General features: G+C 37.3%; 1 protein-coding gene across 4 annotated transcripts in view; it reads right to left on the bottom strand.

The window, feature by feature from the left end:
* The window catches only part of LOC128490073 (protocadherin alpha-C2-like), a 98198-nt gene that overhangs the window by 53028 nt on the left and 20909 nt on the right, over nt 1–24261 (bottom strand). Inside the window, exon 1 of one of the 4 annotated variants that reach the window (XM_053461796.1) lies at nt 19202–21757. The exons of 2 other annotated variants lie outside the window; for them this stretch is intronic. In XM_053461796.1, coding sequence (XP_053317771.1) covers nt 19202–21580 — 2379 coding nt within the window. In that variant the 5' untranslated portion in view covers nt 21581–21757. Of the gene's footprint in view, nt 1–5073; nt 7450–19201; nt 21758–24261 lie in introns of those variants that run through there. One more of the 4 variants, XM_053461797.1, reaches the window with a different exon arrangement.

The raw sequence follows: 24261 nt of genomic DNA on the forward strand, positions 1-24261 counted from the left end.
CAGCATAACTCCCTCTAAGGATATGAGAGGGAGAGAGTCATGCCTTCCGTCTCCTATGAACTGCGTAGAATTTTTGTTTAGATGTTTTGGCCTGTAGCACACTACACACTTATACCCATGTCGTTAGAAAATGGTGCAGATGTTTGTTGAGGGCTGGGACCTCTGATTCAGGAAAAGATGAAGGCAGAGTACTAGGATGATACCCGTATAAACAACAAAAGGGGGGGAACCTGGGTAGAGTGGGTCTTGAGCAGCATTATTCCTTGCAAATTCTGCTAAAGGTAGGACGTCTGAGTACCCAGCTATAGTACTGGCATGGTTAATGAGAACGTCCTTAACGTGTGTAGGAGGAACATACAGCTTCCTGAAGGGCTTGTTTCTAGGAGCAGTAACTTGGGCGTTTTTATTGTTGTAATAGAGGGTGGAGGATAGGGTGATGGTAATGCTAGCTATGATTCGGTTGGGAGGAATAATAGGTTCCTCTCTTTGTGGATCATTTTTGGACATGAGAAGGCATGAGCCTTAATATTTTTAGAACCTGGAAGGTAGAAAATAATGTAATTAAACCTTGACAAAAACAGAGCTCACCTCACTTGTCGTGGGCTGAGATGTTTAGCTTCACCAATAAACTGTAGGCTCTGCATTTTTAGGGCCCTCTAAGAGATGCCACAATTCTTCTAGAGCTAAAATGACTTCAAGCAATTCGCAGTTACCAACATTGTAGTTATGTTCTGCTGAGAAGGATTTTCTAGACAAGTAACCACAAAGATGAAGTGGTCTTTCATAGCTCCTACGTTGAGATGTCAGGTTGCACCAATACTAGAGCAGAGGAGAAAAGTTGTTTCAGTCGGGAAAAGGCAGTCTCAGCTTCAGGAGTCAAATACCAGGCGTCTGCTCCCTTCTTAGCCATAGCAATGAGTGGAGCAACAACTTTCTAAACGTGTCTAATGAAGCATTTGTAATAATTGGCGAACCCCAAAATTGTTGTTTGAGCCCTATGGGTTGCCATCACTGGAAGATAATGTCTAATTTCCTAGGAAAGCTGGTTGGGGTATTCACATGACCCAAAAAGATTACTATGTTAACTTCAAATTCACATTTATCTAATTTGTTTTCTAACATGCTCATGGTGAGTCAGGAGATTTAGAGAGACTATCAAAATATGAATGTGAGGATTATGCGTCTGTAACCTGGTGATTCCCAATATAACTGGAGAGGAGAGAGAAGAAATCACATTCAGGGTTAACATTTCTTAAGGTAATACCCCCACATGAGTACAGAGAGGCTCAGTTGTGGCCTGGTGTAAGGGTCTACCAACAATGGCTTTGAGAGACAGACGTTTACGTTTATGTATGAGGGGAAATCTTGTGGTGATCACAAAAGGCAAGATCAATAAGGTACACTACAGCTCCAGAGGCAATAAGGGCTCAAGTCTGGAGGGTTTTACCAGAGAAGGTAAATGAAATGGGAATATTCAGATAAACAAACTGTCTTTTCTGACAGTCATGCTGTATTTAGCATTCCCTTAGACAGAGATCAATATGACCCACATAAGCAATAAAGTTCTCAAGATCAGAAGGAAGGTCTTTTGTCATTATAGACGGTCAGAAAAGTGAATGCTGCGACCACAGCCTCATTATTCCAATTCACCTCTGTGACCAGGGTACAGAATTCAATGGCACAATCAGAAAGAGCTCTGACTTAGAGGTAACAAGTTAAAGAGGCTTTATAGCTTCTGCTCGGTTGATCAAACACTTGACGAAGAAAAGTGACAAAGTTCGTGTAGCTATCGACCATCTTAACGTTTCTTTCCCATAATGGAGATGCCCAGGCCAGGGCCAGATCAGTTAAAAGGGAAATTATGTGTCCCACTCTAGCCCTGTCAATGGGAAAGAGTTGGGGAGATCCCATAACAAGGAGGCGGAGGTAGACGCAGGGACGGAGCCGATACAGGTTTAGACAAGTCTGGAGGAGTGGGAGAAATGGGCTTCTCGGCACAAGTAGGATCTGTCATGGCAAGCAGGGTCTGCAGAGTTTGGGCAAACTGCTCCATATGATGATCCAGACTCTCAATATGGACCTCACAGGCAGACATTTTCTGGTCAATCTCCGTGGGATCCATGCGTGGCCCTTGGTACTGTAACAATGTTCGGTGAGGACTGGAACCCAAATGCAGAGGCCACACCAGAGTTAGGACCACAGGGCCAGATGCAGGCAACACAGGAAAAAAATCCAAGGCACAATCAGAGTCAAGTAGCAAACCAGATCAAAGACAGTCAGGAATGTCAGAGCCAAATCATAGAGCCAAATTGAAAACAGAGGTCAAGCTGCGTCAAACCAAACAAAAACAGGAACCTAAGGCAAGCTGGGTCAAAATCAATAAGATATAAAAGAGAGGAGCAGTAACGCAGGAGTAGTACATCAACCAATTGCAAGCTATAGACTGAAGATTCACTGTTTATAGGGAACTTCCAAGTTCAACTAAGGTGAAAATTCTTAAAATTGCACCTGATTACATCACTTGCACGAGCTTGGAGACAACATGGGCGCTCAACATAGTTAAGGCACCACCTATGCAGGTGTCAGGACCCGGACCAGCAGTTCGGGTAGGAGCCCAGTTGCAGGGGATACCAGGGGCTCTGTCTGTACCCCTTCATGCATCATGACTGGTAGGTAGGTACAGGCAAACAACAGACAGAAAAGCAGGACTGGAATTCAAGAATATACGGGGAACTGTAGCGAAGACAGGGGAAACCAGAGTGGGAGGGGACACACCCTCAGACAGGGCACACGGCTAGGAAGCCCTCAGGCAGGGCACACGGTTAGAAAGCCCTCAGACAGAGCATACATAGTCAGACAGGTCGGGTCAGAACCAGAAGGACACAATCTTTGCCAAATCAGAATCCAAGAAACAAAGTCAAAAGCAAACCAGATCACAACAGGTTAATCAGAATATTGTAGCAGGAGAACTGGGCCAAGCAGTAGGCTGTAATGCAAAGGCCCAGGCTGAAGAGCAGAGCATGTATAAAAGGGCAGGGCTAAACTCGGGTGTCCCAAGTAATTAGAAAGGGGTGCTCCTGAGAGGGAAGGGTGGCCAATAGTGGCGGCGGGTAGATATGACAATGATTAATTAGCACATATTCCTTTCTGGCAGGGTGGAACCCTGACAGCAGGAGAGGACAACGGCACGTGACTGGGAAGGTAAGTGCGAAGGTAAGTGCTAAGAAAAACATTTTAGTGAAATGTAGTAGGGGTGATGTCTCCAAAATAAATTTGGCTCTAAAATACATAACTTGTGCAGTTAATATTGTGTTTTTTGTTATGTATGGCTGGATTTTTGCCTTTGCAGCTGCTCATAACCCATTGCTAATACGTCACCAGTATCATGACATCAGTGAAAATACTTGCTGCCCAAAAAATACTTCTATATACAATCTAAAATAGGGCGTGCCTATATGCATATGGGCAGGGCTACCCACGTGAGGGGTTGTGGCTAACCATAGAATAGGCAGGGCTAGCCACAAGTAGTATTGAATTATATGAGAGTGGGAAGGAATTGAAGGGGGAGTAGAAATTGCTAAATGCTCCTCCCCTGCCCCTGAGAAAGAGAAGGGTAACTTGGAGCCCTGGAAAAGCAGCTCTTCACCTGGTAATTTGCATGGTATGCCTATTGTACTGCCTGTGGTTCCCCTGGCTCACTCATCATCTAGCCTGACACTCTGACTAATTAAATTTCGATGAGGAAAATAATTTCATTAGACAAGAAAGACATAATGAGTCAAGAGATAGCCAATATACATTACTATATATGTGTGCGTGTGTGGAGGATTTTTGCCCATTCATCCAGCCAGGAGAGCATTTGTGAGGTCAGGCACTGATGTTGGACGAGAAGGTCTGGCTCACAATCTCCGTTTCAGTTTATCCCAAAGGTGTTCGATGGGGTTGAGGTGCAGACCACTCAAGTTCTTCCTCACCAAACTCATCCAACCATGTCTTTGTGCACCGCTACATGGATAATAGTATTGAGACGCACCTCTCAATTTATGAAATCAGGGTTTGGGCTAGGCATCTTACTTCCAGTGAAGGAAAATCTTAATGCTTCAGAATACAAAGACATTTTAGACAATGCTATGCTTCCAACTGTGTGGGAACAGTTTTGTGGAAGACCATTTTCTATTCCAGTATGACTGTGCCTCAGTATATGAAACGTGATGAAAATGAAATAATTTTCTTGGAAAGTTCCACTCAATGTAAACGTATCCAATAGATGTGGTTGTACCAATGTGTAGTTTGCAAACCCACATAGATGACAGTACGCAATATAACACAATTTAAGCAGACATAAAAATGATTAAGTTCACTAATTGTGCTACACAAACTAAATACAGATAAAAAATAAAAATGTCCTCAAATAAAGCACACTTTACAGCGTCCATCACTCTCATCAGTATTCAGGCTGAATGTGATTGAATCTGTATTCCAAATGTTTATCAGATCTTTTTTTTTCAATAAAAAATAAAATAAATATATTTTTATAAAACCAGTGTTACTAACAGTAAGTAAAAAATTAATATTTGGGCTGCTAAAGTTGGGGGAGGTAGGGGTTAATTTAGGGACAGTTATGGTTAATGGGATGTTTAGGGTTAATTTAGGGGCAGTTATGGTTAATGGGGTCTTTAGGGTTAATTTAGGGGCAGTTATGGTTGATGGGGTCTTTAGGGTTAAATTTAGGGGCAGTTAATGGATGGGAGTGATGAGGATCATGAGTATGAATTTTATGATAAATAAAACTTGAGTTCAATAACTATGTAATATATTTTTTTTCTAATTTTGGGCGTCTTATACATGGGAGCGTCTTATACATGGGGAAATACGGTAAATTGGCAGCATGCTTGCTAAGTTGATGCTGCATCATTTGTTACCATGGTAGCAAATAGCCATATTGGCTTAATGGAGCCAATTGCGGCCTAGTGATAGCAATCAAATTTACCTCGATTTACAGGCATCTGGCATAACGACAATATTACTATCAACACTACTACTGCTAAAATAATAATAATAATAATCTCTCACCTTGCTAGAAGGGTTTTGGGTTAAAACCGTGGAGCTGTCCTCAGTCCCTGATGACTGGCCACCATTTGGTGTAAAGACAATTAAGTCATTCTTTGCTGGAACTGAGTTTAAGTATAGCTTGCACTGGCTTTGCTGGGAATAAACCCAACTCCCAACTGTGTGTGAACAGTTCTTGTAGTTTTCCCTGAGTGCACTGACCTCATCTCTATATTTACGCCATTTTAAAACAGTAAAAGAGATTAGGATGACAAGAAACATACTTGAAACGATGCATATTGTTATAACTAAATAAACATTTGCATCTGGAAATTCATCATCGTTTCTTCTTGAATTATAATGATGATTATCGTTTATTTGGATCTCTTCTCCAGATTCAATCAATTCGACAATGATTTGAGTCACTGCTGTCATTGGTGGTTCCCCATGGTCCAGAGCCACCACTAGCATTCTAAATTCGTCACTGTCGGACTCTGTGAAAGGACGTGTTACACTAATTTCACCAGAGTAAGGAGAAATGGCAAAGGGTACTTTTACTGGGTCCTTAAATTTATAGGACATCCAAGCATTGTATCCAGAATCCAGATCAAGTGCTCTAACTTTTGTTACCAAGTGACCAGGTTGAGCTGTTTTTGGGGTTGTAACTGTCATTACAGATGCACTATTAGAAGTAGGTGGAAAAAATATAGGTGAGTTATCGTTAACATCTAGAATGAAAATATGTAATGTTAAAATGGAGCTCAATGGTGTTAGACCTGCATCTGTAGCTTTTATGTTACATTGAAAATATGAAATTTGTTCATGGTCAAATGAAAGCAAAGCAAAAAGATTTCCATTCTCCGGATTAATGGACACATAAGAGGATATTGGAATCCCATCCACAATGCTGTCAAGGACTGAGTATGTGATGAAGGAGTTCTGGTTGACATCCAAATCAGTTGCTGACACTGTGTAGATGTGAGATCCTGGCGGGTTGTTTTCTGTGATAAAAATTGTGGTAACAGACTGTGGAAAGTTAGGGGCATTGTCATTTACGTCACTTACAATGACTTTAATACGTTTTGAAGAATACAATGGTGGGGAACCTTCGTCTGCAGCAGTTATTACAACATCATATTCGGACTGGGTTTCTCGGTCTAACGGTGCATCAACAGTCAAAGAAAAATCTCCTGTAAATGCTGGATTTATTTTGAAAGGACTTGGTTGTGAGATGTGACAATTCACCCTGCCATTCAATCCTGAATCTTGGTCATGTACGCTTATGATTGCAACAATCGTTCCCTGCGGTGCATCCTCAGGAACTGGCACGGAGATTGAGGTCACTGTCATCTCAGGAGGGTTATCATTTATATCCACCACTGTTACTAAAACTTTACAGTGTCCAACCATTGGGTGATCCCCATTATCAACAGCATCAATCTGGATTTCATACATACTAGATGTTTCAAAGTCGATTTTTTCTTTCACTGTAATTTCTCCAGAATGTTTGTCTAGGCTAAAAATATCAGTAACTTGTTCCGGAACCAGTTTGCTAAATTCATATGAAATGTCTCCATTTTTCCCTTGATCCAAATCGGTTGCATTCAGTTTGATTACCAAAGTTCCTTCAGCTGCATTTTCAGTAACGCTGCACTGGTAAAATGGCTTGTCAAAAGTAGGAGCATTATCATTGACATCCTCAACTTTAATAACAATCTGTGCTGTCCCACTTAGTCTTGGTTTACCACCATCCAGAGCTGTTAGCGTTAAATTGTGCATAGAATACATTTCTCTATCAAGTGATTTTTTGAGTACAAGCTCTAGAGATCTGATCTGATGAAGATACTTTTGAAAATCCAATGTAAAATAATCACTTGTGCTGAGTTCATAATTTGTGATGGAATTGGTACCAACATCAAAATCAACTGCGCCCTCTAGAGGAAAGCGAGAACCTACAGGTCTAAGTTCTGATATCACTACATTATATACATTGGAAGAGAATTCTGGGTTATTGTCATTTACATCTTCTATTTCAACATCCACACGAAACATTTGTACAGGTTTATCCAAAATAACTTGTAGAGATATAATGCAGAAAGGTATATTTGGACACAAAGCTTCCCTGTCAATAATATCTTTAACAAATAAGATTCCATTCTGCAGATTTACCTGAAAATATTCCTTCTCGTCTCTGGATACAATCCGTAACATTCTAGAACTCATTTCAGGAATTTCCAGACCCAAATCCTGGGCAATTCTTCCAACAAAGGTGCCATGCTTGGATTCTTCATGAATGACATAATGCAGCTGACAGAAGACCAAATCCCAAGCCATTTGCATGAGCAGCAAGAAATATACCAATCTACTTCCTGACTGATAATCCCTTCTTAAGGTAAGCATTTCTTGGATTCAGTGATGAAGATTTCAATACTGCAACTAGAAAATCATTCACTCTGTCTTGATGTTTCCAAAAATTGCAAAAACAGGAATCATATTCCTTCAGCAAGGTGTTCTAGTAGTAATGGAGAAAAATCTTATTTGCTCATCTTAATCTATAATGTAAGTGTATAGTGACATCTAGTGTCTAATTGTGACACTACAGTTTTTATTAAAAGGAGTTAAAATTCTAGCTTTAATGTGAAATTATTATATTTTGATTTAACAAATACATATTTATTATTTTTTATTACATGTTTTATTGACAATACATATATGATTAGTACCTTTTAAGAACAATAAATATAGTATAGGTTAGTTTCATTATTTATGCTGCTATCCATCTTAAATAAAAGACCAGTTTTTTGGGTGTCATAAGCAGTGAACTGTAAAGGAACCGTAAGTACCCAGGTGCATGAGTTAAAAAGTGTTATGAGTACCTTAAGAGTAGATGCATTTATTATATAAAGTTTAAATTTTTTTTAAAAAAACCTAAGAACTTCCAAGGAAATGGGAAATTTGATCTATGTGGGAAAACAGTTAACGTGAAATCATGATTCCAAAATTTGAATGCATATGAATACATTTGATTTCGACTAATAGTGGTACTTCACAGACATTTTTTGATGGACCTTTGCATAACATAAGTGTTCTCACCGTAGAACTGTAGTCATGTTACATCTAATGAATAGGAATAGTGTGGTGAGTTAATCTGTTCTAGGTTCCAATAGGTGCAATATCATTCAATATGGTTGTATAGGTAAAAGGGCATAAGGTAGTATTAATTGCTTTCCTGCTAAATAGGATTAGTTTACAAAAAGAGCAAAAATGAGATCTGACGAAGAAAGACAAATAAGAAAAACTAAGAATGTTTTGTCTGTGATTGGATTTGCGAATATGTATTGGAAAATAGTAAAATATAGATTATGATTTACGTTTTGTAGTACTAAAATTCACACTTCAAAAACATATTTCCAAACATGTACCATTAGGAAGTAAATCCTCAAGAAAGAAACTAAAATCAATGTGGATGAATAAAAGTGTTGGTCAGGTAATGTGAAAAAAGAAATTGGCATTTAAACTGCACAAGTCAGAGGGCTCAGTGGCATCATATGTCAAGTATAAAGATGCCAACAGAGCAACAGGGCTATTAGACTGGCTAAATGTATCAATGAGAAGATGATAGCCGAGGAGAGCAAAACAAATCCAAAAAGATTTTGAAGTACATTAATACCACATAATTTAGGAGTGACAATGTAGGTGTTTTGAAATCTGGAGATGGTAAGTTAATTAGTGAGGATCAGGAAAAGGCAGCATACCCCCGAGGATACTACGGGAAGTTAGTCAAGAAATAGCCAGACCACTGTTTTTGATTTTCAAAGATTCTTTCCAGTCGGCAATGGTGCCAAAGGATTGGCGGAAAGCTGATGTGGTTTCCATTTTTAAAAAAGGATCCAAATCTGAGCCTGGGAAATACAGACCTGTAAGCGTAACATCTGTGGTGGGGAAATTGTTTGAGAGTTGGCATACAGGATTATATTGTGAACAATCATATCATCAGTAGGAGTCAGCACGGTTTTGTGAATAACAGATCATGTCAGACCAATTTAATTGCATTTTATGATGTTGTGAGTAAATGTATAGATCAGGGTGTTGCTGTAGGTGTTGTCTATTTATATTTTGCAAAAGCATTTGACCCTGTTCCACACCAGCGGTTATTGTATAAGCTAGGACAAATAGGTCTTGGAGAAAATGCCTGTGTTTGGATTAGAAATTGGCTTAGTGACAGGGTGCAAAGAGTTGTTGTTAATGGTAAATTCTCAAGCTGGACAACCGTGGTAAGTGGGGTGCCTTAGGGTTTTGTCTTGGGTCCAGTTCTCTTTAACTTATTTATTAATGATCTTGAAATAGATATTGGAAGTCACTTGTCTGTGTTTGCTGATGACACAAAATTGGGTAAGGTTATAAAGTGTGATCAGGATATAGCTTCTCTTCAGAATGATTTGGATAAACTAGGGTAATGGGCAAATACGTGGCAGATGAGATTCAATATAGAGAAGTGTGAGGTAATACACTTTGGTACCAAAAACTAGCATGCAACTTACACTCTAAAGGAGAAGCAGAAAATGGGAAAAATTAAAAAGGACTTAGGTATAATTGTAAATCAAAAATAGAAGAAGGCTCCAGGCACGCAGGGGTTCCATCAGACAGATTTATTGTAGGAAACAGACAACAACGTTTCGACCTCACGATGAGGTCTTTATAAAGATAAAGACCTCATCGTGAGGTCGAAACGTTGTTGTCTGTTTCCTACAATAAATCTGTCTGATGGAACCCCTGCGTGCCTGGAGCCTTCTTCTATTTTTGATTTACTGGGGAGCTGGCCCTTCCTGGCACAGCTAAGCACCTGAGTTCCTGTGGGGAGTGAGTGCAGATTCCTAATTCTGGTGACTTAGGTATAATTGTAGACCATAGACTTAGCAACAAAGTGCAGTGCCAGTCAGCGGTTGCAAAAGCCAGTACGGTATTGGCAAGCATAAAGAGGAGTATTAAATCATGAGGTGAAAATATAATTGTGCCTCTTTATAAAGCAATGGTGAGGCCTCACCTTGAATGTGCAGTGCAATTTTGGGCACCAGTTTTTAAGAAGGATGTTATGGAGCTGGAGAGGCGGGCTACAGAGTTAATTAGAGGAATGGAGAATTTTAGTTATGAAGAAAGACTAGAAAAACTGAACTTGTGTTCACCTGAAAAGTGATGTCTAAGAGGGGATCTGATCACATTGTATGAATACATGCAGGGTCAGTATAAATAGCTCTCCAGTGATCTGTTCACCAAGAGGTCTCTACAAAAGACACAGGGTCATCAGTTGAGACCTGAGGAAAGGAGATTTCAGTATCAGCATAGGAAAGGGTTCTTCACAGTAAGAACAATAAGAATATGGAATTCTCTGCCTAAGGATCTTGTATTATCTAACTCTGTGGATAAGCATAACATAAAGGGCTACAACTGTTAAAAGGACAGTAGTATTAGCAAGTTGATCCAGTTGATTGCCACTATGTGTGAAAAGTTGAACTTGATGGACTGAAGTCTTTTTTCAACCTACTATACTACTACATTATACCAAAATGTCTCATGTGCTCCCACCATTTTATATGCCGCTTAAAAGTAGACAGACCTGATTTTGCTTACTAGAAGAATATAGACATGTTTACATTTGCTCTGTGGAGATGGATGACAGAAATAAACCGAAATTCATCTACCTGGAGTCTTGGCTACATGTTATACAAAAATGTATCTTAATCAGAAACATCTACCTATTAAATTACAGTCATAATTAATATGCAAATAACATTTCAGTGTCTCTTAGGAATGGTGTGCTTTAATTTACCTCTACAGACAAGCAAGGGTTATATTATAATTTAGAGCAGCTTCTATTGCAGGCACTGTGTGTGCACTACACCCCCCTTCCCTTTCTTCTGTGAAGAAGATCAGTGGCAGGTTGGGGTACAGATAAAAGACAGAGGGTGTGCAGGGGGCACATACAGGACTGGGGGACAGAGAGAGAAAGATGTGTACTTGGGTATCAAATTTTGTTTCTGAATAAAAAAAATGCCTCTTGAATTTTGATTGAACTGAAAGGATAGGAAACAAAATGAATTGTCCAAAAACAAAACCAGAACTTTGTCTGAAATGACTTTGGACCTCCTGCAAAAGTTGATGTATGGAACGAACTGCAGCAGAATATTTTGATCAAGGTGGTTACTAAAATCAAAGTTAATTAAGAGGATATATAATATCATTATCCATTATGTAAGAAAGAGTTATGAATCATTGGTATTGATCCATCTACCTGGAGACAAATGTATACAGAGGATAGAATTAACCACATCCCTGCTCGACCATGGTAGCCCATGTGTCTTTTAAACATTAAAAATTATTAAATGGAATTAGTTTATTTGAAAAGATTAATCAAACTAGAAAACTGTTCCAATGATACATGGTATTTATGTTATGATCAGCAAATCACACAGCATCAGATCTAGAGAGAAGACATCACATTATGTAAAAATAAAATCATGATATAATAAAATTATTATATTTCATTAAATATCATTATTTAAATTAAATGATCCAACTTTTGTGATTTTAAGTATAAAAAAAACATAAAATTAAGTAGAAATGGGTCATTCAATTATTAGGAAAGGAGTATAGCTTTACCCCTCATTGAGTCCATTAGGGAAAATGGTGTTCACATGGTAAATCCACCAGGATCCCTGCTGAAGTAGTTTGTGATTGATGTTACCTCATCTGGCACCCACAGTTACTTTTTCAACCCCCACAATTCTCCCTCCACAGTAAGACTTTAAATGACGCGCAATTGTGCAATGCACAGATACTGCCCACTATATTCTGAAGGTAATGGTTCCTCTAGTAATATTTTTCTTGCATGTTGTTGCACATTAAAGGCTGTTTTACTGTTCAATACACCTTTATGTATAATGATAGTAATACAGTGTAATCTCAGAGTATCATACAAATTAATACATATGAGATATCAAAATATGAAAGTATCACAAAACCATGCAGGGTTTATCAGATGACAATAGGGATACTCCAGATAGGTACAACAGATTATAAAATCACCATAATGTGTAACAATAGAGCCCTGGTAAAACAGTATGTTGCAACAGAACCAATTCAGGAGTAAGACAAAACTCAGGGACATCCTCTTCTTTAATAACCTCACCTACTTTAGCCCAAAAGGGACTTTTAAGCCTTTTTTAAGCCATTTTCTCTAAATCTTTCCCATAATGTTTCTGCCTCTCATACAAATTGGCAAAATTGCACCTTATCCAGAAGTATTGACTAATAGGAATACTGCTTTTAGCCTCTTGGGATGGAAGCTATGCCAATCCAAAAAGTTGTTTGTAGATGTTGGTTTTCTGTGTTCAGAGGTAACCAGTGATCCTTCTGGCATCTTATTGAAAGTAACATCAAAAAGTATTAGAATTCTCAGGGACCCACACCCAGGTCAATTTTAAATTGATGGTATTATCCTTTAGTCGTCCAACAAACTTCTGAAAATGTTTTTGGGTGGATCTGTAAGTGTGAAATATATCATCTATATATCTCATCCAAATCATCCCTCAGTGGCTCCATACACTCTCTGTCTGGTTCCATATACTCACCACCCCATTCTCTTAAGAGAAAGTTCCAATCAAGAGTTGTTTTTAATAATGGGATTCAAAGAATCTTCATGAAATGGGACCAGAGATATCAACCAATTGGTCCTCCTAGTCACCCCAGAATATAATACAGTGAAAGCTAAAACAGGGATTAAATATAACTATTACTTCTTTAACTATAATCTTTAACTATAATCTTGATCAAAAGCATGAAGAAATATCCTTAAACGTTAAAACTAGCAGTGCCACTGGCCCTGACTGAATTTCCCAGACTCAGCTACCGCTTTGAAGACCATGGACAACATCCAGAAGAACTGTCAGGACCATTTACCCATTTTTCTACCTGCTGTAAAACACAAAATCCTAATGATGCTTAAATATTCCGAATATATTAACTTGCACCGCATGTACTGGTACGATAGGCACACATAACCCTTCAATTTCGCAATCTCCTTAACATTACTCTGTAAGCATAACACATGATTGGCTGTGAGCACGGATTGCCTATCAGGGGTATTTATGAACATCAATGTGCATGATGAGTGTCTTTCTAGATCTAAAGTATTAAAAAAGCATTTTAGGAACCTAAAAGATTTCATACCAGACCCTCTGCCTCAATTGTCGAAGCTGGCATATCGTGTCTTGCATTATCATCTGCCAGCAACAACACATTTCTCATTGTTTGTGACCTACAAGATTTAATTAAATGCCATCTTTAAAAATAAAAAAAAAAGATTCTCAGGGACCCACACAGAGGTCAATTTTCAATTGATGGTATTATCATTTAGTCGTCCAACAAACTTCTGAAAATGTTTTTGGGTGGATCCGTGAGAAATATATCATCTATATATCTCATCCAAATCATCCCTCAGGGAAGAAAGAAGACTCCAATACTGACCCTATCCTTAGACACTGAAAAGACATTTAACAGGATCAGTTGGGACTTCATGGAGGAAACCCTAAAAACATGGACTAGTTGGCAGAATATATGATTCAATTATGGCATTATACAATGTGCCTTTAGCCAGAATGATAGGTGCAGGAATGAATGTATGCAGCTATACATTTTGATTGGTTTAGAATAACGAATGGAACGAGACATGGCTGTCCAGTTTCTCTTACTATATATAACGGGGTGTCCAACATGTGGCACACACACCCACTCCAACACCATACACTTACACATACACACAGTTGTGTGAAAATGAAAATAGGCCCTCTTTAATTTCTATGGATTTATATATCAGGACATAATAACAATCATCTGTTCCTTAGCAGGTCTAAAAGAAGCAGGTAAACAAAACTTCAGGTAAACAACACATGACATATTACACTATGTCACAATTTGTTTAACAACAATAAAGCTGAAATGGAGAAGCCATGTGTGAAAAGCTAAGTATACCCTTACTGCTTCCATAGAAATTAAGATGCTAAGTAGCAGGCAGGTGCTGCTAATCAAATGCTCTTGATTAATTGATCATCAGCAAGTGTGACCACCTCCATAAAAGCCAAAGTTTTAGCAGTTTGCTGGTGTGGAGCATTCAAGTGCGTGTTATCTAACTATTTAGTTGAGGGACTGATGTTGGATACACAGCAGCCAAGTATTGGCTCACCAATGGCATCTCGTCAGTCATGTTGATTTTTTCATGTTCCGTTCCAGCGTCCTCACTCCTCACGCTACGCTCCTCCTATGTGAGTGAAGATCTGTTAACTTTTTATTTTTTATTAATTTTATTTTTTCTTGCTTCCAACTAAAAATGATCTATATAAGTAATGGAACACATTTGCATTTATCTTTGTTGACATGCAATTAACGCACAGAATTAAAGTTTGGATATGAAGGCTGGTATGCAATGGAACAAGAGAATTTTGGTTCTCATATTAAAATGACTTAATTATTTTGGAGAATTAATGATAAAGAACCCTGCATCCCAAATAATAGTCTTATCTGTAACTCTTCTCTCGTTAGTTGCATTATTATTTTAATTGTAAAACTGTATTTATCATAGTTTTTTTTTATTAAAAACTATTTTATTATTAGATTATGTAGATGTTGTTAATTTAAAAAAAGGTCAAATTTCACATAAATTCTGGCACCTAAATATTTTTTTATAATGTGATATTTTTGTGTAATTCCATATTATTAGATTGTTGTTTTAAAAAGAAAACTATTATATTAATAATATATGTAGAAATGTCAAAGATATAAAAAGATATAACCATGTGTTTAATCAAATCTAAAATAATAATTGGTCCAAAAGGTAATGAAACTAAACTTTACATGTCCATAACAGGTACAAAAGGCTGTTTTCCATTCATCACCTTCCTGAACCTAACTGTAAGCCTAGCTCAAATCTAGTATAATAAAAATATTTTATTGGTTGGTAATATTAAACGTTTATCAGGTTGTCATCAATGCACTCCTTCAACACTTGAAATTTTAGTTTAGATCATGGAAATATACAGTATGTATATATAGGTGTAAGGCTCTGCCTGGAGGTAGCTAGGAGAGGAGCCCAGGGTGCTGGTATAGTAACAGGTACAACAAAGGCATAGAGCAGGAACAATGTGCAGAGGCACATAGGAAGGAGAGACACAAGGCAAATCCAAGAACAGACCTGGCAGGCGGCAGGCAAAGGGTTAATCCAGTAGACAGACCAAGGTTCAGAAAGGTAGGCGGCAGGCAAAGGGTTAATCCAGTAGGAAGTCCAAGGTTCAGAAAGGTAGGCGGCAGGCAAAGGGTTAATCCAGTAGGCAGTCCAAGGTTCATAAAGGATAGCAGGGAGAGTACAGATAGTGGAAGACTTTGAGCTATGTGAGTGGCGTCAGAATATCTGAGCACCAGCAATAGAGAGAGCTTTATAGGAGAGGGGGGCGTGATGTCACCACCATCACAACTATCCCTGCCCCCGAACACCACCTCAGCCGACTAGTGATTGGGAGACTTGTGGAGTGTACAGGAGGAAGCTCTGGCCCTCCTAAGGATGCTGTCGCCACCCCCTTGTCATGCCTCTCTATACCCCGCGGGGAAGCGGGGAAAGTAGAGGCAGAGGACTGGAGCGGCTCTTGACATGTCTGTGAGGGAAAGCAGTATCTCACAGCACAACCAAGCTATACCCGCCGACTATGGTGAGACGGTAAGCATCTGACAATAGGTGATCTCAATGTCATTAGAACAGTCTTAGATTCTATGATGAAGTCTGTGGGCTTTGCGAAATACATCAATGAATTATCTATCGACTATCTGCATTTGCAGTGGTTGTGCCTGTGGATCTTTTTCCTTTTAAGATTGTACAGAGGCAGAGTAGTGGGTTGAACATGTTATAGTTAAATGTTATGGAAGAGGTGCAGTAGTTCAGTTTATAGTCATGTTTTTTTTTTAAACATGGAAGGTCTAAGAGAAAACCAAAGTGATGAGACAACCTCAATGCTAAATCTTTAATAATGATTGGCAGTTGTAGTTACAGGGAGAGGTATGTTCTCAAGAGTCACTGTTTTTAGTGAAGATCCGTCTAATATGCCAATCCAGATGGTCATCTCTTTTATTTTCAATGGACTATTTTACTTAGAGACCTTGCATTAACCCGCTAAAACAAGGACTGGAATTAATCATGACCACTAGATGAACTTCTTGCGAGTCCCACTGTAACATGAAAGGGAAATGACGAAGGTCGAACATGACCAGTTGTCAGATATTTTAGGCTGGAAAGCAAGTGTATTATATTTTAGCATATTACACTCACACAAACAGAAAATAAAGTCTGAGCCATCTTGTTTTCTTTAAATCATACAAAGGATTTTTCTTGGGAACAAAGAAGCTTTGGTGAAAACAGATGCTTCCTAATTTAAATAAATGGTTAGTTTCAATAGTGCGATCAATTTAGGGAGTAGAAACTACTTATCTCAACGAATGTGCAAATACAGCAGAAAATTCATGTTTGTCATTCAATTTCAGTCACCATGCCTGGAAACATTTAGTGCCTTGCTTGGTGTATTTCCTGTATCGTTGTTTCCTGTTCCTTGTTGCCATTTTCAGCTTGTTTCATTGATTATTGCTCTTATTCTGGTGTCGCTGACCATGGCTTGTTCTACGGATTATTGCTAATATTGTGGTGTCCCTGACAACAGTTTGTTCCACAGACTGCTGCTGTGTTGTATGTATTGTGCGTATTGGACTTAACCCTTCCTAGGACGGCATTGTTTTCCAATCCTGCATACCGGACTCCGTTCCTGAAAATACCCTCCTATTACACCAAGCCAACTTAGGGAGGCTGCAGGGTTATATGATGCTATCACTGCCCTTACCCAGCAGTTTGCATCATTATCCCAATCTATTCAGGAATTGCAGTCGGGTCAGAACCAGCTTCGTCAGCAAATTCAACATCTCCAGGTGGTTCCGGCTCCTTTGGTGGATCCAGTTGCCAGTACATCTCCCCTTGAGCTTATACCTCAGGAAGGGGCTACTGCATTAGTACCCTATGTGGTTCTTGCAGATCAACTTGCTGGTGACAGTAAAAAATATTGCACTTTTATCACATCCTGCCAAATATTGTTTAACCCCAGACCATGAACTTATGCTACTAACTTTATCAAGGTCCACACCGTAATATCTTTACTCCAAGACGAACCTCTGCAATGGGCTCACCACCTATTAATGTTTTAGATTCTTGGGCCTCTTTCCGTCTAGTCTTGGACTCACTGTATGTAGATCACTTCAGAGTATCCACCTCTACTACCGCGTTAAAAGCCCATAAACAAGGTCGTTGCCCATTGTTGCTTAGACTTGTCAGATGCCTTAAAAGATGATCTTGCTTGTATCACAATTCCCAATTCCTTGGATGTCCTGACTTGCCTGGCAACTCAGATCAATCATGGGTTGAGAGAGAGGAAGACTGAATGGGTATCTACTTCCGCCACCTTGTTTCCTGCCCCTTCTTAGTCGTTACCGCAACCCACCTCAACTGAGGAACCCATGCAGATTGGCCTTGTAACGGGATACTAAACACCAGAGGAAAAGGCCTGATGAAGATCATAGAACTCATGTCTTTATTGTGGTAAACCGGGACACATATACTAGGAATGTCATAACCGAGACAGTCATCAAGAGGGTAAGCTTTCATTTATCAACACTCGGAAGAAACTAAAAGTACCCCAAGTATGTACATCCCATTTATCAATAACTTTCCTTAAAGTGGACTTAAGGGTCTATCTCCTTTGCTATAATAGACTGTGGAGCCAGTGGGTGCTTTTTGGATATTGATTTAGCCAAGAAAATGGCTATCCCCACTCGGTTGAAACTTAACCCTATCCACCTACAGATGGTTGACAGAAGCCCCCTCAAGTTGGGACCCATCAGTCATGAAATCCTTACACTCCATTACTGGCGATAAACACCAGGAACATTTTCAATAGTCTTGGGTCTCCCATGGCTTTGTAAAAATAATCCTACTATCAGTTGAGAGACTGGAACCATAGCCTCATACTGTATCAACAAGTGTTTATCGTCTTCAGCACTTTTGCCTGGTTGCAAACCGTACTTCATCTGCTAATATCCCAGTAGTCTATAAACAATTTCAGGATGTGTGTGAAAAGAAAAAGGCTGAAATACTGCCTCCCCAACTGTCCTATAGATCTCCTTCCTGGAGCACATATTCCTTGTGTGTGGATATATCCACTTTCAGAACCAGAACTTAGATAAAAACCTTTGCAAAATTATTTATTTGCCCCTCTTCATCCCCGCAGGTGCAGGCATTTTATTTGTCAAGTAGAAGAAGGGGCGAATGGAAAACCGCCTTCAGATAACTATATGGCTGCTTTGAATATTTGGTCATGCCATTTGGACTATATTAATATGAATAATGCAATATCTATTAGCACTGAATAGGAGAACATTTTGTAAAAACGCATTTGCATTTTGATTTTAAAGGATTTCTACGATTTTTTCTACAGAATTGGTGTGACTGACGAATAAAAAAAAATATGTTTTGAGCTGCCAAAAAAACAGCTGCTGCATATTTACCTTAGTTATAAATATTACATTTTAAGATATTATATTTAGAAGAACACTTTTTTACATTTGAATTTAATATAAAATATTTGTATATTTCAGTTTAACATTTTTAAATATATGTATATTGTATACATATGTATATTGAGACATTATTAACGGCACCATTTTACATTTGCGATTTGTAAACGTATTTTCTTTAATTCTGAAATATGCATTTTGCACGATTTATATTTCACGATTCAGAATTGTTATCTTCAACAATATAGTAACATTTTGTATTGATAATATATAATAAATTCAGAAATATTTTCTTTCTCTTAAATATACAATTTGAAAAACTAAGTAGATTCATACCCCTGCATTTGTATACATTTTTTATAATTTATCGCCATTTGTTTCTATACTGTATGTACACATATTTTCAATGATTACAAAAATACTCTTTCAACATCAGAATATAATCTAAATGGTAACATGGATGTTCATATTTTAGGTAAAAATGATTTTTCTTTCTTACCTGATATAAAAGATTTTGGATTATCCCGTGACCAGTGGAGTTATTATCTTCACTCACTGATGATTGAACACCGTTTGGGGTAAAAACTATTAAGTCATTTTTTGCTTGAGTTGAATTTAAGTAGAACTTACATTGGCTTTGCTGAGAATACACCCAACTCCCAACTGTGTCTGAATAGATCCTGTAGTTTTCTCTTAGTTCATTGACCTCATCTTTGTACTTTTGCCATCTTAGTACAGTGAAGGAAATAAGGGTAACAAGAAATATGCTTGAAATTGCACAAATGGATATTATTAGATAAATATTTTCTTCAGAAAATTCATTTTCATTTTTTCGTAAGTGATAATAATTTTCTATTTTGACGCCTTCTCCAGAATTCACAAACGTAATCAATAGCTGAGTCACTGCTGTCATTGGTGGCTCTCCATGGTCCTGAGCCACCACCGCCATTTTGTATACATTACTATCTGACTCAGTATAGGCACGCATGAGAGTTATTTCTCCAGTATGGGCAGAGATGCCAAATGGTGTATCCACTGGTAGGTCCTTAAATTTATATGAAATCCAAGCGTTGTATCCAGAATCTAGGTCAACTGCTTTTACCTTGGATACTAACTGACCAGGCTGAGCTGTTGTTGACGTAGTAATTTTTACTGCAGATATATCACTAGAAAAGTGTGATACAAATGCTGGTGGATTGTCATTTACATCTAAAATAAAGATATTTAATGTCAGATTGCTGCTTAAGGGTGAAAAACCTGCATCAGTAGCTTTGATGTGGCACTGAAAATACGTTACTTGCTCATGGTCAAATGACACCAAAGCAAATACATTTCCATTATCTGCATTAATAGATATGTATGAAGATAAAGGGATCCCACCAATTGTACTTTCAATAATAGAATATGTTATGAAGGAATTCTGGTTGATATCTGAATCAGAAGCTGATGCGGTGTAGACATGAAAACCCGGTGGATTATTTTCCTTGATAAAAATTGTGCTCACAGGCTCCAAAAATAGTGGAACATTATCATTTACATCACTTAGAACAACTTTAATAGTTTGTGAAGAAGACAGAGGAGGAAAGCCTTCATCTTCTGCTGTGATAACAATTTCATACTCTGATTGCGTCTCCCGGTCTAGTTCTGTATTCACTATAACAGAAAAATCTCCCTTTAATGCAGGATTTATTTTGAAAGGAGATGGTTGTAGGATACGGCAGTTCACCTTTCCATTTTTTCCAGAATCCTTGTCATGTACACTGATAATTGCAACAATTGTCCCTTGTGGTGCATCCTCAGGAACAGGCACAGAAAGTGAAGTCAATGTCATTTCAGGAGGGTTGTCATTTATATCAACCACGCTCACTACAATTTTACAGTGCCCTGTTAGCTGTGGTTCCCCATGATCAACAGCATCAACATGGATTTCATAAACATTGTTGTCCTCGTAATCCAACTCTCCATTTACTCTGATTTCCCCAGAGGTCTGACCCAAGTTAAATATTGATACCACGTGCAAAGGCACAAGTTTGCTAAATACATATGATATTTTTCCATTTTTCCCTTGGTCCATATCCGTAGCATTTAGCTTAATTACTAGAGTTCCTTTTGCAACATGTTCAGTCACTCTGCATTGGTAAAATGATTGATTAAAAGTTGGAGCATTATCATTTGCATCATCGACATTGATGACAAGTTGAGTGGTGTCATTAAATCTTGGTTTACCACCATCAAAAGCTACAAGTGTCAAATTGTGAACAGATATTTTTTCCCTATCAAGGGATTTTTTCAAAACTAGTTCTACAGATCGTATTTGGTGTATATATTTTGGAAACTCAAGTGTAAAATAATCATTTGTACTGAGCTCATAGCTTGTGATAGAGTTAGTCCCAACATCAGAATCAAAAGCTCCCTCTAGTGGAAAGCGTGCCCCTGGCAGTCTTGATTCTGCTATTGACATGCTGTATTCTTTAGCAGAGAAAACAGGACAATTATCATTAATATCTTCAATTTCTACATCCACATGGTATATTTGAACAGGTTTATCCACAATAACTTGCAAGGATACAACACAAACAGGTATAGTTGGACACAGAACTTCTCTGTCAACCATATCTTTGACAAACAAGATCCCATTCTGCAGATTTACCTGAAAATATTCCTTTTCATCCCTGGATACAATTCGTAGCATTCTGGAATTTATCTCCCCTATTTCCAGACCCAAGTCCTGGACAAGTCTTCCAACAAAGGTTCCATGTTTGGATTCCTCAGGGATCATATAGTGGAGCTGACCCAGGATCAGGTCTTGAGACATTTGCAATAAGAATAAAATAATGAATTGTATTTTTACCTGAAGGTCCTTCATTAAACCAAGCATTTCCAGGACTCAATAAAATGTGTAATTCTGTAAAATCCTTCAAAAAGGTTTTAGATTAAAAGAAAATAGAAACAGAAATACCTGCAGTGATGCTTTGAGACCAGGCTGTTTGTAGGAATATGGCTGATAATTACAGTGGGAAAAAATCTCATATTTTGTGCAATGTTAAGCTAAAGTTGGTACACAATGACATCTAGTGTCACAAAGTAATATTGCAACTAAATTGTAAATTTTAACAAGTTTTACAATGACACAATTATTAATTTTCACAAAGTCTGCTGCCTTAGTTTAGATGATGGCAATTTTGATATAATCCAAAATAATTTTGGATATTTGTGAATATACCTCCCAAATTAAAAACTATGCTTTTAACCTTTCTCATCCTACTAGGAAAGGAATAAGGGATGAGAAAGTATATGTTGGCTAAATCGGAGCTTTTTATTAAATATAACCCCCCCTCAGAGGGTCCTGGAAGCAGAACCCAATAAGCAGATGCCAGAACAACTTCGTACCATCATTGATTTATGCGGCCCCAAATGGGAGTAAAGAAACCAGATTTATTTAGGCTCCCATCAGAACATGTAGATGGGAAAGAAATACATCATAATTATCTTACTATAAAATAGTTTGTTTGTTCTCAACCCAAAAATGAACCTGCATTACATCCTCTATGTAGTCAAATCCATAGATTGTACATGATAGGTTCCAATGATTTTGCTTAGTGTTCTAAAAAATCTAGTGCTACCCCTGAAATTTTAGTTAAATAGAAAATTCTTTGAAAATCAAGATCTAAACCAGATTAAAAAAATGAATGTATCAGCAGACTATAAAATACATAAAGTTTATGACATTTACATTATTGTTGCCTTTTTATGATTATATGTTCTATGTATATATTTACTAAAGTATATAATATTTCAGTATTTCTTAAACAAACTAATTTGGTTTTGGAATTCATGCAGATGACATGGTAAATGTATTTTTTGTATTACTGAGAAATTGATAATCCCCTTATCTTTCTATAATTCTTTATTATCCCTATTATAATATTCATCTCCTCTTTCTTCATTGTAAATATGAAGAAAATATGAATTTAAAGGGACAGATGTATCTCAGTAAATGAGCTACAATACAATGTCATTTTGTCTACATAAAATAAGTGTTTTCTGTAAGAATGAGCCATTTTAATATCAACAAATGCATGTTTCATGTAGTTGAAACATGGAAGAATATGGCAACCCAAAAGAGACATAATGCTAAAAAATAATTTCTAAACAAGCTGAAGAGGTACTTAAGTAGAACTTTAATTTAAAAGAAATGGTAATTATAGTACCAAATCCATGAATATTATCCAGTTTTTAATAATCCAGTGCTAGAGTTAAGCAAAAAGAGCCGGAGTCAGACCTCAATTTAAATATGCCATTTGATGCATTCATATTGACCTCTTCAAATGTTTTGTTGCTGGTTATAACATACTGGAATAAGTCTAGGTGATCACCTGCTTGCTTTTGGAATAATAATATATATATTCGTTCTTTCTAAAGATAAGGAACCACATTACATCAAGCACAGAAAATATAATATAAAGTCAGAATCACAAAACTATATAGGAGCCGACTAGAACATTAATGAGTTGGGCTATGGAGACCATTACATAACTAGTATGATATTATGGTACTATTTTATTATCTTGGTGCGGAATACTCATAAGACAACTCTCAAGATGATAAAACTAATTAACTTGGTTGACTTGGTTAACATATAAAAACATTAGAAATGCTATATGTTCACTGCATTGACCCCTGGTAAAACACATTACTCAATATTAACATTCATTTTCTACTATTTTCCTAAATATGTGAACAAAGTGAAATGAAAAAAAACATGCAGAGAGTAAGACACCGTATAAATATATTTCATGCTGTTTATAGCTGCAACAAAAGTGGTCACTAAAAATGTTAGATTTTTAGAGTCTGACAATTAAAATGTATTCAGTGACCAATAAAATGAACCTCACTCTACTTCTTATAATTTGGGAATAGAATTATTTATTTTATTCATGTCCATCCAAACATTAATGTATTATACCATAAGAACCTGTATACATTCATTAAAAATAAACAACTACAACTGTATATCACTTGTAAAGGGTTCTCTATATTAAAGCAGTGAATAGCAGTCAGTTTTCATTTTCTGTTATATTCTAATATTTTATTTACATTCTATAGATATCCATCTACATAAACTATATGAGGTACACATTGAGAGTGTCCATTGTCACCCTAGCTATTGTTTTTGTTTATAGCCAACATGTAAACTACTATATATATCATGTATTCCTGAAACTGTAAAATATATAAAGTTGACCATGAATTAAGATATACTGGCAAATAAATATATTTTAAGATATAAATATGTATGTATAATGTGTATGTATAACATGTTTTTAAAATAATAATAAAAAAAAAAGTAATAATAAAATAGTAAAAAAAAATTGAATATGCTAGTTTTTAATTGTAATAGATAAGGTAATGATTACAGACATCCTAAGGAGTTTAGCTTTCTTGTGGTTTTGATGGGATATACAGACTGAGTTAATACTCATAAGATCCACTTATAAATGCCAAACAGGCAGCCTGAAGGTTTTAAGGAAAATAACATACTTACTAAAGTAAATGTAA

Source organism: Spea bombifrons, chromosome 4 (genome assembly GCF_027358695.1).
Source record: "Spea bombifrons isolate aSpeBom1 chromosome 4, aSpeBom1.2.pri, whole genome shotgun sequence".
Lineage (NCBI taxonomy): Eukaryota > Metazoa > Chordata > Amphibia > Anura > Pelobatidae > Spea > Spea bombifrons.